The sequence below is a fragment of the Actinia tenebrosa genome, unplaced genomic scaffold (genome assembly GCF_029948245.1).
Source record: "Actinia tenebrosa isolate PJP-AT-01 unplaced genomic scaffold, QUT_ActTen_1.0 PGA_scaffold2__45_contigs__length_23673736, whole genome shotgun sequence".
Taxonomy (NCBI): Eukaryota; Metazoa; Cnidaria; class Anthozoa; order Actiniaria; family Actiniidae; genus Actinia; species Actinia tenebrosa.
The window spans coordinates 15,978,350-15,991,485 of record NW_028292579.1 but is presented as its reverse complement, the minus strand read 5'-3'; the positions used below and the strand labels follow the sequence as shown (position 1 = coordinate 15,991,485).

The 13,136-nt window shown below is 44.4% G+C and overlaps 1 protein-coding gene across 7 annotated transcripts in view; it reads right to left on the bottom strand.

The window, feature by feature from the left end:
- The window catches only part of LOC116297813 (F-actin-uncapping protein LRRC16A), a 53,468-nt gene that overhangs the window by 29,017 nt on the left and 11,315 nt on the right, over nt 1-13,136 (bottom strand). For all 7 annotated transcript variants that reach the window (XM_031706111.2, XM_031706114.2, XM_031706115.2 and 4 more), the window contains exons 7-10: nt 2,000-2,070; nt 1,502-1,575; nt 608-683; nt 212-300 (exon numbers count right to left, since the gene is read on the bottom strand). In XM_031706111.2, coding sequence (XP_031561971.2) covers nt 212-300; nt 608-683; nt 1,502-1,575; nt 2,000-2,070 — 310 coding nt within the window. The remainder of the gene's footprint in view (nt 1-211; nt 301-607; nt 684-1,501; nt 1,576-1,999; nt 2,071-13,136) is intronic.

Here is a 13,136-nt window from a genome sequence, read left to right as displayed (position 1 = left end):
TGATGGTGGTGATGGTGATGATAATGCTGGTGATGATGATGGTGATGATGATGATGGTGGTGATGGTGATGATAATGCTGGTGATGATGATGGTGATGATGGTGGTGGTGGTGATGGTGATTATGATGCTGGTGGTGATGATAGTGCTGGTGATGATAATGGTTGGAAATATATTTAGGTCAAAATCTTTCTTCACATTCCATCAACTCACTTTCCCAGACTAACTCCATCAAGCACCAATTCCTCAAGTGTTGTAGATTTCTTGATAATTCTAATGATGATTTCACCAACATCTGAGTTCTGTGAAACAAAAATTTTGCATCACGAGAAAATAAGATACCATTTGACGAATCCTATAAATCACCCTCCCAGTATTAACTAATGTTGTTTTGCATAACAATTGGTGGTAAGTGGTGATGCTTTTGAATTTTATCCATTCAACACTTAGGGGGAGTAGGGTTTGAGGGAAACTTGCTTCATAATAGAATTGGGTTTCCTGTGTTATCAGGCTCTCACTTGAGATAGGTACAGTATTCTAGTGATTGTAGTTGTTGCTAAAATATAAGGGAACAGGATGCTATATTTTGTGGGTTGTTTTCAATCTTACCAGTTTGAATGATCTGCAGACAAGTTTGGTGAACCAGGAGTTATACTCAAGAACAGAAATAATTGGAATCAAATCCCTGGAGGAAGAAGGTTAGTATGACAGTTATTTCAGCATTTGTGCTGGATTCCCAGGAAAAAAGGGCTTTTCAAGGAGTATACAAGAACAAAACTTTGAATTTTCAAGGACATTCAAAACTTGTTGTTGCACTCGACAAAGGAGTCAACAGTCAATGCCTCCTTATCCCCTCCCCTCCCCCCCCCCAAATGGGATCATTTCTTTGTTCATGGTTACTCATTTAGCATACCCTGCAGATTTTCCAGGTAACTACAGGTAGCCCAAATAACCAAAATTTCTGTAATAACAATGTTTTTTCAATCGATTAGATTTACTGAATTTTTATGTTATTTATTTATCTCAATTTCAAACCAAAATCACATCGTTAACAAAATATATTTTTACTTTTCAAGGAGTATTCAAGGACTTTTTATTTTTTCAAGAGGTTTTCAAGCACCCTTGAATTCTTATCATAAATTCAAGGGCTTTTCAAGGACTTCAAGGACCTGCACGAATCCTCTTTTATATACATATATACAATATTGTTTATTCTAGTATATAAAAGTAAAAAGAGAAAACATACAATATTTTAAATGTTAAAATATATCAAAATAAAGAAAGTACCCAAATAAATGTTAGAATGAATGAATTCACAATCATAAAAACAATCAATCCATCCATGGAAGGAGCAAGGAAAGGAGAGAGGAAGTGAGGAAAGGGATGGGGGATCAATTAATTTAAAAAAATAAAATAAAAAAAATAATGGATAAATAGGATAGGATAGATGGATGGAGGAGCATCTATCAACTTGGGATAAATATTCAATCAGCTTTAACTTACTTTTGGTCAAGATGATCAAAATCCTGAAGGTTAAATTCTTTAGTGTCATGTGACAAATAGATTGTATCAACATCCTGAAAGACAAAAGGGTACAAAATATCAGAACAAGACATGCTTCTGATTTTATCAACACCATTAAACAACTTCTGGGCGGATCTAAGTCAGGGCACAGCTAACTCACAGATTAAACCCTGAAACAACTTCTGGGCTGATCAGAGTCAGGGCTTAGCTAACTTACAAATTGAACCCTGAAACAACGACTTGGCTGATCAAAGTCAAAACATGGTTAACTCACAGATTTAGTTGTCATTTAGCATGTTAGGTTTTGCTAAGGGAGTAAAAAAGATGGAATATGCTTAGAAAAATATGTCAATCAAGGGACAGGCTTAGAGGCAAGTGCAACAGTGCTATGCGCCTCCATTTATTCCCTTATAAATCCTTGATAAATACAAATAAGCCAGTTGATATGTTGTACATTATTTAAAGACTCTCTCTTACCCAAGCAACTTCTTCTAGGTATTGTGTTCCATAGTAATTACACATACAAGCATAGACTTTAGAAAATCCACCTGTGAAAATGAATTAGAAATCAGAAATGATGACTTTTGCTTTGGAAGAAGTGTTACTAACAGAAGCACTGCTAAATCTCATTTTTTAATAAAGGTCACTTTTCAGGGTTAAAAATTACAGCTGCTCAATGGCCAGACATGATGACTAGACAAATTGGACTGACCAACATGTGACCAGTCAATGTGACTGGTCAAGAGGACTGGCCTAAGAGCCGTTTGGCCAGATACTGTAAGTGGATTTTTGGTCAAATGACTAACCACATTGGACTGATCAATATGTTACCCAACAATGTGACTGGTCAAGAGGACTGGCCTAAGAACCATTTGACCAGATACTTTAAGTGGATTTTTGGTCAAACCTGACTGCCCTCATTGGACTGATCAATATGTTACCAGGCAATGTGACTGGTCAAGAGGACTGGCCTTAGAACCATTTGGCCAGATACAGCAGCAGTAAGGGGGACTCGCGATCGATGCCAAAGATATACGGGTTTAACTCGCGGATTTACGAAGACGGGTACAGCAGATTTATCGCAAACGGAGGTTAAAATATCTTATAAATATACGATGCACGAATGTAAGAAGTTCGTTAACGACTTTTGCATAATTTGTCTAAGACCTAAAGTTATCGTACCTAAGCCAGAACCCTTTTGGTGTTGTGGTAAAAAAATGCAAATAGAAGACGACACGTCAGCGCAGTGTTACGAATGTGGTAAGAATATTCGTAATGCCGTACCAAATGCTACCAGAGAGCAGTATTACGCCAATGGAGGTCGTAAGAAAATGCCATATAAGAGAATAAAATACTTCAGGGACTGGATGAGTCATATCCAAGGTTTACATCCGATATATTTAAGCGACGAAGTAAAGAAGAAAATCATAGACCATTTAGAAGAGCCAACCCCACAAAGTCTACGGAAGACATTGAAAAAATTAAAGCTAGGGAAATATTACAAAGCTATTCCCTATCTTTTGTCTGAAATTACCGGTAGGCGTATTCCTCATGTCCCAGATATGACAAGAGCCGAGTGGATGTTTTGTCGGCTGGATAAGGATATTCCTTATTACCCTGACGTAATCTACGAAATATTTCACGAAATCGACCCCAACCACCCGCTGTTAGAATGGATTCCGAGAAGATGAAATGTGCAGCCGAAATCCACCTACGTTCTTTTCAAAGCAAATGTCTACTGAGCGAGTTTTCTTTGTAGCTCCTCTTTTGCAAGATCTTTCACGATGGTTTTTTTATTACCCGACTTTAGCTCCCCGTATTTCTTTTCCTCCGCGAGGATCAAAGAGAACTCCGTGTCGTCTATGCGGCGGTCCCGCAAAGCCTGAGACACCAAGTCGGCAATGGTGTTAGCCTTTGCTCTTGCTAGGGCTATGTGGGTGTCGTGCTTGGATATCTTACCGGACAATTGCTTTATAATGCCTGTCGTAACAGCGGAAACAATGCCGCAGACAGCTCCAACGCTTGCCAAAGGAACGCCAACGACTATTCCAGGTCCGGTGAGTGAGGTAGCAACGCCAGTGCCTGTTAACGCCACGGACATGGAGCCGGAAGTTATCGCGATTTTATGTAGTATGCTTCGGGCTCTGGCGTACTTTTTCCTGACCTTTTCGTAGTGTTTCGCTTGCCCTTCTAAGTAAGCCAGGATTATGTTCGCTTTATTCAAACGAAAGTTTTCAGCGTTTAATTCATTAGGAAGTTCAGGATAAACCGGAGGTGCTGATGGTATAACATCCATTATATACTAATGTACGACGCCTTTGGGAATAACGTAGAGGAGCAGCAGCATTCCGCGCCGGTGAAGAAAGAAGGGCAAATATTTACGTATGCGCCAAAGCAAAAGGTGAGCAAACAACCCAATTTCCCGGATAATTTATTGTTAACCACGGAAGATTACCCATTTTACGATGCTGAAGGTGGTGTAAACGACTTTGAAACGATGGTAACGTTCCTGAAGATTTCAGTGGAAATCAATTCAATTTGATGTAGTAGTAAGGAATATCTATGGGGATACGATGTTAAAGCATACGTCGGGTAAAGAGGCCAGGGAATGGTTAGCAGGACCCAATATGCGATATTGGCCGCAGCAGTTAAACTTTGCTGTCTGGGCCGCCACTAAAGGTTGTGGCGTTGCCGCGGATATGTTTCACGTTCCGATCATGCGGTTTCACGTTGCCTTTACGGTAAGGAGGTTGTTGAAGGAGCTTAACGTACCTTTACCGGGAGATAAGGCATTTAATCCAATGAATAACCACTACGACGCCGTAGCCCTAGAAAGGTTATTTAACGAGTTCAAACCACAGCAAAAAGATTTTCGTTATAAGGAGGGTAAGACGCATGGGTTGGGTATAGTCTACGTTTGGAGCCCTAATGGTGAGAAGCCGGCCGACTATGGGCATCAAGAATACCCAAGTCATGAGTTGGAGTTTGGTGATATGGGTGGTGATAAGGGTAATAATTCGTTAATTACCAGAATTCAATCGAATTACCTCGGCACTTGGGACCCGTTTGTATTGATGAAAGGGAAAGGTCTAAGGAACCTAAGCAGGATCAACCGCAGCATAGAGACATTTGTGTACTGCGTCCTGGGAGCGCAGGTAAAGAACCGTAGCCCCATTATTGGAGCCCAAGGCGCTTCGCGGGAAACGCAAGAGGAATTCCTAAGGCTGTTTGAAGCCGCGATAATAGAAGGTGGCATATCTGAGTCGATTCAAAGATATCAATTGGCGGTGCAACAGTCAAGGGTGAGGCTGGATTACGCTTTGTCGCCTGGTTGTTGGTTGATGCCAAGTAATTTGGTCATTAACACCAATTCCGTTGTGGGTTATAACAACAAGCTGCAGCGAGCTACTAAGGATATGAAGTTTGGGGTGAATGACGTGAACTCTGACATGACCAAGGGCATTACTCACTTCGTAGAGAAACCAAAAAAAGAGGTAGAAAAACCATTAAAAAAGGCGTACGTGCCACCAAAGAAACCAGTAAAGAAGGTTACCGAGGAATATGACCATAACTTATTAAAAGCCGGCTTAGCAGCTGCAAGCATTGGTCTGAGCTATTATATATGGCGATGAACAACCCCTACGTAGCTGGAGTAGATTGTGTTTATACGACTTACACAGGCGAGAAAAAATACACCCAGGCGTCTTGGGTTGATGTCACGGGTTGATGTCACGGGGATGTCCGTGAATTTGAATTACTCAGGAAAGAAATTGATCCTTTGTAGTATTTGCATTGGCACGAGCAGCCATGCCAACGTGGGCTTTAGGTTCCTGGATGAGAATGGCGTACTGCAGCCTATGAGAAATAAGACGAACAACAGGGAGCCTACGCATTTCTCCGTAGAGCCCAACCCCGGCAGCGCCGAAAATCTATCGGTTTGGACTTTCCACATGGTCGCCGATTGCCATGGGAAGGTAAAGCTGCAAATGCGCGTAGATGACACCGGGAGCGTTTGCATAAATAGCATAGAAAATCAGAGAGATACGGTTTATAATCACAAGACCATTAGCACTTTAACGGTAATGAGTCTATAGAAGGGAATTTATTCCCTGAAATATATGAACCCACACGCGAAGGAAGATTGGTTTCTACATTTTTTGGAGGAGAAGGACTACTTAGAACAGCATTGGCATGACACCGGGCTGTGGGTGAAGGTTGGGGGCCTGGGATTGATCATGTGTACCATTAGCATTTCGACGGGGTATTCGTGTAATGTCGGGTTTAGGATTGTCGATGAGGATAACCACCCATTACTACCCTACAGAAAAAAAGATAATAATAGGAACCCAGCTCATTTCTCGTCGGAGCCCCCACCGTTAAGCACAGAAGACTTAACGCCGGTAACTTTTCATATGATAGCCAATTGTCAATATGCGAAGCTTCAGGTTCTTCCCAACGACGTTGCCTACCTTCGGATAAATGCCGCCCCGTCAAAAGATCCTCCAACGGATGCTGCTTGGTGCCATAAACCCATTTCTACTATGACTGCCCTACCCCTGATACCAAATTATCAGGGCGGTGTGAATACTATCTTTACTTATCCCCAGTCGAGGACGCCTCGGGCGCCCGACGACGATAAGCCTGATAAGATTAACCCTTCATCTTCTTCAGGAGTACCACTCCAATAGCTACGACCAAGATCCAAATGTTATTCCCCACGAACTTCAACAGTTCTCCGCCGGCCCTAAGTGCCAAGGAAACAACCGAACCCAGCAGCCCAGGAAGACCGGCTGCCATCTTTTTTCCCAAGTCCGTCAGCCCACTGCCTAATTTCTTTACGCCCGCGCCCGTAGCCTTAAGCGTGGATAGGATAACTCCTACTACGCTCGAAATAGCGACCGCAAATGCCAGCGGAACGCCATACTTCAAAAGGGCTCTTTTTACCTTTTCCTTGGTGGTAAGTCCCAATTCTCTTTCCAGGTTGTCCTTTTGCGCCTGTAATTCCGCAACTCTCTCCTGAAGGGCCTCCACTTCCCTTTGTGCTGCCTCCCTTTCCTCTTCGGGACGAGTTTGGTCATTGATTATTTCCTGCTGCCGCTCTATTTGTCCCTCCAGGTCTTCGATGGCCTGATCTCTTTGCCGGATTTGTTCTTCCTTAGTGTTAATTTCGGCAACCAACTGCCGCCGTTCCTCTAAAGAGCCAGCTATGGTGGTACGTAAGTTCTTAGCTTCTTCCTTGCTTATGTCTAGGTCTTGCAGGGCAAGTTCGAAGGCCTTTTGGGCTTGGTTGCTATCGCGCAGGGCTTTGTCTGTTTGTTCTCTCATTCCTATCATTCTTTGGTTTTTGTCGTCAAGTTCTCTTTTTTGAGCATCGAGGAGTAGTCGGTTTTGTCGCATGTATTCTGCCTCCCTTTCCTCCATTGTTTCCTTTAGTCCTTCGACTTCCCTTTTCGCTTCGATGCCTTTTTGTTGCCGCTGCATTAGGGTCTTGAACTTTTCAAAGGCTTCGCTGGTGTTTTCATCGTTTTCTCTTAGTCTTTCCACCAAATTAGGTCTTCCTAATGCGTTTTTGATTTCTTTTGGGAGATTACTGGTGAGCCTGTCGGAGTCTCTCCTTTGGTAGAGATTATACCACTTATCCCTTCCTTGATACTGGATTTGAATTTGCCCCTTATCTCCGGTTTGGAAATTAAGGCGGGTCAAGTCCACATTTGGAAATTTCTCCCTTACGTCGTCTAAAAGCCCCCTTAGCATTTCAGTTCTTAGGTCCGTGGAATCCAAGTTTTGCAATTCCAAATATTCTGGAATAGGTCGCCCTGGGTTCCTTGATTGCCACTTATCCTCTAAGGAACGCCAGGCCTCGCGGGCCCTGCTGCCATATTTGCGTCTTAGCTTGTCAAAAAGGCCCCGCCCGTCAACGTTGTCATCAGGAAGTAAAGACTCGTATTCTTCGTCGTTAATGTCTACTTGGCCTTCTTCGGTAAGGGGGTCAAAATCCGTTCCTTCTACTTCCATTATATATGATAAGCTCAAAGTTAAATCCCAACGTATTACCTAAGCAGGTTGGCGGGCTGAAAGCGGAACGCACCTTTCACCGGGTCACCTTTACCCCCAGTAGCGCAAAGCCAGGGGAAACGCTGTACGTAGGCGTGCCCCGCCTAACAGATAACCTAGTGTTGGTTCCTGGCACCCTGGCGCTAAGGTTTGACCTAGCAATACAACCAAACACTGCGGACGTGCGTTACGTCGTCAATAACGTGGGTAGAAACCTCGTTTCCAAAATACGCGTAAAGTTCGCCGGGGAATCCTTGCTGGACTTAAACAGGTATGATTTGTATACCACGTACAAAGACTTATGGTTGACTGCATTTGACCGCGCGCAAAGGATAGAGCAGGGAATCGCCAGTGATGCCATACGCAAGGTAAGGAGCGCAGCCTCTGGCGCCTCAGGAGAAGACGAAATAAAGACGGCTTATGGTACTAAATATGTCGTTCCATTAGATTTCGAAGTTATCACGAACCACGGTGCATACTACCCAAGGCAGCTAAGCGAACTGCAGTTCGAAGTAACCCTAGCAGACACTACAAACATCCTGCAGGGAAAGGACGTAAGTTCCTCAGCCGTCCACCCATACTCCGTTACTAACTTAGAGCTGCAGTACGAAACGGTATACAGCGAAGATTTAGCACGTAGCGCCGGTATGGAATACAGCGCCGGGAAGGCTTTCCTTTACGATCACGTCGTGATGTACAAGACGTTCAGCTTTACAAACAACGTCGAAGAGGTCATCAACCAAAGCATTAACCTTCCCAGGCGCAGCCTCACAGGGATAATGTTGCTGTTCGCAAAGACATACACGGCAGGATTGCGTGACTCTGAGGCGTTCTTTAATCCTAACATCACTAACGTAGGCGTTAGCATTAACGGAGTGCCTAATAAGGTTTACTCACAAGGGATAAAGCCCGAGGACATGTACCGGGAAGTCGCGCGTAAGTTTGGCGACCAAATTGCCCAAAGGAATTCTTTAAGGATAAGTATGCGCTGTGGATCGACATGCGCACAACGAACGACGAAGACCTACATGGTCAGGGTTTACGCCTGGTAAATACCCAGGACGGCATTACGTTGGAGATCAAGCGCACCAAACATGCCAGCGACACTACTAAGATAAACGCGTACATTTTCGTAGTCTCAGACGCGCAGCTAAGCGTGGAAATGAATCAGCTAAAAAGCGTTGCGTACTAGGACATTTTTGATAAACTTGTTTGCCTCTAGAAAAAAAGATAGAATATCTTTTTGATATACCATGCTGCGCGTATTCGAAAACAACGAAACCAAACTGCAATGCATAGTGCAAGGCGATAAGCTGTATTTTAAGGCAAGAGGGGTGGCTTTGGCGTTAGGTTACGCAGACCCAAAAGATGCGATTAAGGTGCATGTTCACGAAAAGTATAAGAAAAAGCTTAGCGAACTTAGAATGGAGGTGAATCGCCTCCCTCCCAATTCACACCCACATTCCCTGTACGTAACCGAATCTGGGTTGTATCAGTTGATATTTAGCTCAAAGATGCCAACGGCAGAAACATTCCAGGATTGGGTCCTCGAGGAAGTCCTACCCACGCTAAGGAAAACCGGTAAGTATGAGATAGAAAAGCGGTTCGACACCCCCAACAAGTTGGTATTTAAGATCGAAAATGAGTTCGACCTGCATAAGAAAGTCGTGGATTACATCCGCCGCTTCTATCCACAGATGCTCATAACACCCGGCTTAGGGGAATTACAAGACTCTGACAGCAAACGCATAAAAAGCTGGCAAAAGGGTTACAAACGCGGCCAGCCTGACCTGCTTATCTTGAACGCCCACAAGCATTACCGCGGGTTCTGTATTGAATTGAAGACACCGAAAGGGAACGGCATACTTTCCCCAGATCAACGCAAGTTAATTTCGCAGTATGACGCAAATGGTTTCTTAACTATGGTTTGTGACGATTACGACGTCATCTGTCGTGCCATTAGCGGTTATGCGGAAGGTATTCGTATTCCTTGTCGGTGGTGCTGCAAACGTTTTAAAAGCACGGAGACGCTGACAACGCATTTGGAAATATTTCATAGATATAATGCGACTCAATTTGATACATTGGCGTGATTTGGTGGAAGGCGCAGCGTATGAAATAAAAAATTACGTCGTCTTCGAAGACATCAACCGTCTGCGGTTAGTCCTCAAAGACTCAGAGGGTATAGAGTATTCCCTTTGGGCGCCGGATTGCGTGCGGTACGTAATTCAGGGCGAGGAATTCACCCACTTACGCAGCTATGGTAAGGTAAATGGCCGATGGAAGTTTGACATTGAAAGAAGAGTCACTCCATCTCCTCTTTGTAGTTAAGCGCCCGCTGCGCTTTAGGATCCGCGGAGCACCAATGCCCCACAAAGGATCCTTCGGAGAATACCCTGTCGCAATGAAGGCAGGTGTATTTTTTACGCGGTTTGGGTATCGGTATGCAGTCGGCAGGTAGTTCGCAAGTAATACAGTCCATATATTGAAAGGGCGATTAGGAATCCTCCAAAGAATGCGGCTGCGTAGGCTAGCATATACCTTTAAAGGGGGTCCTTATTTTTATTGTTGTTTTGTTAAATGTTGATGATACTTAACAAACAACAAGAAAAATAAGAATGGGATTTGAGACTCTTTGCACAAACCCTATTTTACTATTTTAGTTCCCTTCCTAACTTCTACGGGCTTTCCTTGCCACCTCGTTACTGGCATGCCAAGCTTCGAAGCGATCTAAGTACTCTTTAAAGCCGCCTTGACCCTCATACAAACACTGCCAAATGTGTTGACCGCTCCTTTGACAGCCGCAGCGCTCACAGTTGGCCTCCCAGTACTCTCTATTTTCCCACCTTACACCTTCTACGAGGTCAAACTCCGCAAACGTTTCGTCTATTTCTTTCTTCCTTTGCGTTAACTCTTTCGTGGTGTCAACCGGACAACATCGGGCGGCAACGTCACCGTGCTCCTCACATGCTACGCCCAGCAGATCGTAATTACCAAGGCATCTATGTCGGTGCCAGGCGTCGGTAACGTCCTCGTCGCAGCGCACGCATACGTTCTTTAAACAAACCCTTCTGCTACGATGGTACTCCAACGCCTGCGCGCTGCTAAACTGCTTATCACAGTCCTCGCAAACGGTAACGTTGTTTACTTCCTTACTGCATACCCGTCTTTCGACGTGATATTGCAATCTTTGCTTGCTGCTGAACTCCCTTTCACATTGCTTGCACTTCATTATAACTAAGTGTTATTTAAGCCTTATAAGGGATACTTAATAAAGTCCTGCACGCTTTCTTTTGCCCAACCGGCCATCGTCAAAAGCGCACCAAACCGTTCTGCGCGCTTCAGACCGCACATTTCATCGTACAATTCCTGCACGCGCTCTTTTAACCGGTCTATCTCCTCCCTTTGCATTTCTATGGTGTCTCTTTTATCTTTTGCGTCGCCGGCAATCCTTCTTACTGCGTCCACTGGGTCCATCGTATATATAATGGATCCGAACCATATTCCCTGCAATGCTCTGATCGTAGGACCCACCGGCTGCGGCAAAACGCAGTTCGTCGTGGAGCAGCTATTAGGACCCTTTAGATACCGCTTCGACTATATTGTCCTATTATGCCCCACCTACGTGAATAACCGCACCTGGGAAGGCATAGGAGTGAAAGATGACGACTTCTTTGTGGATATCTTAGACCCTAACGAGTTATCCAGCCATTTGAAGTTCTGGCACAAGCAATTCCCTAAAGATACGCAGACGCTCCTCATATTGGATGACATTGCCTGCGGGGACGACGTAAAAAGACGCACTTCCGAGCTCGTTAAACTCGCCTTCAGCGGTAGGCATGACAATATCAGCGTTTGGTTGCTTTCCCAGCAGCTTACCAGTGTCTCTAAGCCCTTCAGGGAAAACATAGGCTCACTTGTCGTATTTTATACTCTGAGCCGGAGTGACCTGGAAACCATCTTAAGCGACTACGGCGGTGAGATATCCAAGGAACAGTTGCATGAATACATGCGGCATTTAAAAACGCACCAACATTCCAAGATGATCTTCTCTTTGAGGTTTCCCTACACGGTTGGAATCTATGATTCCTAATGTATATGGATATTGAGCAGCTCTTAGATGAAGTCCCCACGCAGTTAGACGAAAGTAACCTTAAGGAACAACTTAACATCCTGGTGTCTTCTGGGAAGTGCAAAGAAATGATAGGCAAGGAACTTACCCATGAGCAGGTTAATAAGTTGTCAGAAGAGGAAGTCAAAAAGTTCCATAAGAGGTACGAGGCCGCCCTTGCAAGTAAGACCACGGACGCCGTAGCAGACTCCGCTATCCGACTTGCCACCAAGCTCCTTGGACTTGCGCTGCCTATAGACGACGTGGAGCAACTGCGGAAGGACATAAGCGAGGACTATGTCATCGCCCAAGAACTTAAGATAACCTGCGGTTGGTTGTCTTTGAAGTGCGGTAAGTTAATGGCAGTCGCCTCTGCGGCACTTCACGTAGCTCAGCACGTCGACTTGAAGGAGGTACTAGGTTCCTTCGGAACATCTTGGAAGGACTTCAAGAAGGATAGAGAAGTCGAAAAGGTCTTCCAGGCGGCACTTGCCGAGGTACCTGATCAAGTCGCCTCAAGTACTTAGTCAAGTCGTTGTCAAGTACTTAGTCAAGTCGTTGTCAAGTCACCTCAAGTACTTAATCAAGTCGTTGTCAAGTACTTAGTCAAGTCATTGTCAAGTCGTCATCAAGTTACTTGTCAAGTCCTTCAAGTCCCTTAATATAAGATGAGTGGCACCGAAGAACAACCACCCGTAGAAGATACCAAGATTACCAAGGCTAAATCTCCAGGCAGAGTCGCTGCCGGAAAGAAGCTCGCGGAGATGAATAAGAAGAACAAAGCCAAAAAAGAAGAAAAGGTAGAAGAAGAGGAATCCTTTATTAATCCGGGATACGTCATTGGCGCGTTAGGAGTCGCTATAGCAGCAGACAGCCTCTACTTACAATGGCGGGCTACGAAAAAGGTAGAACCACCAACATATCACGCACCTGTGGAACCAGCTGTTAGAAAAAGTAAGATCCCTGAAATGGAGTAAATTTATCACCACGTGCCGTGGCGACCTAGATTTTCCTTCTCGCTTTGTAATATAATGTCAACCGCGTTGTTGAAAACTGTTGAAGAAGCAGCTATCATTACTTCCATCGTTGCGGGTATTGGTTGGGTAGGTAAGAAAGTGCTCAAAGAAGACTTTACTGAAGACCCAAGCAAGAGCTTCGCTAATTTTGCTAAAATGACCGCTGCCGTAGGCGGGGCTATCATGCTAAAGGATTACCTACGAAAGGAAAAGTACCTGCCTACGGCGTAATATATAATGGCTGGCTTAGTCGCAGGTGGAGTTATTGCAGCTTTAGCATTCACTGGAGCTAATTATGGTGGTCAATATTTGGATAGATTAGTTAGAGGTGATCGCAGCGGAGATTTAGCCGCCGAAAGGAAGAGACACGACTTAGCGCTGGAGAAATATCAGCGAGACGTGGCGGCTTGGAATGAAAAAAGACAAGCTTACA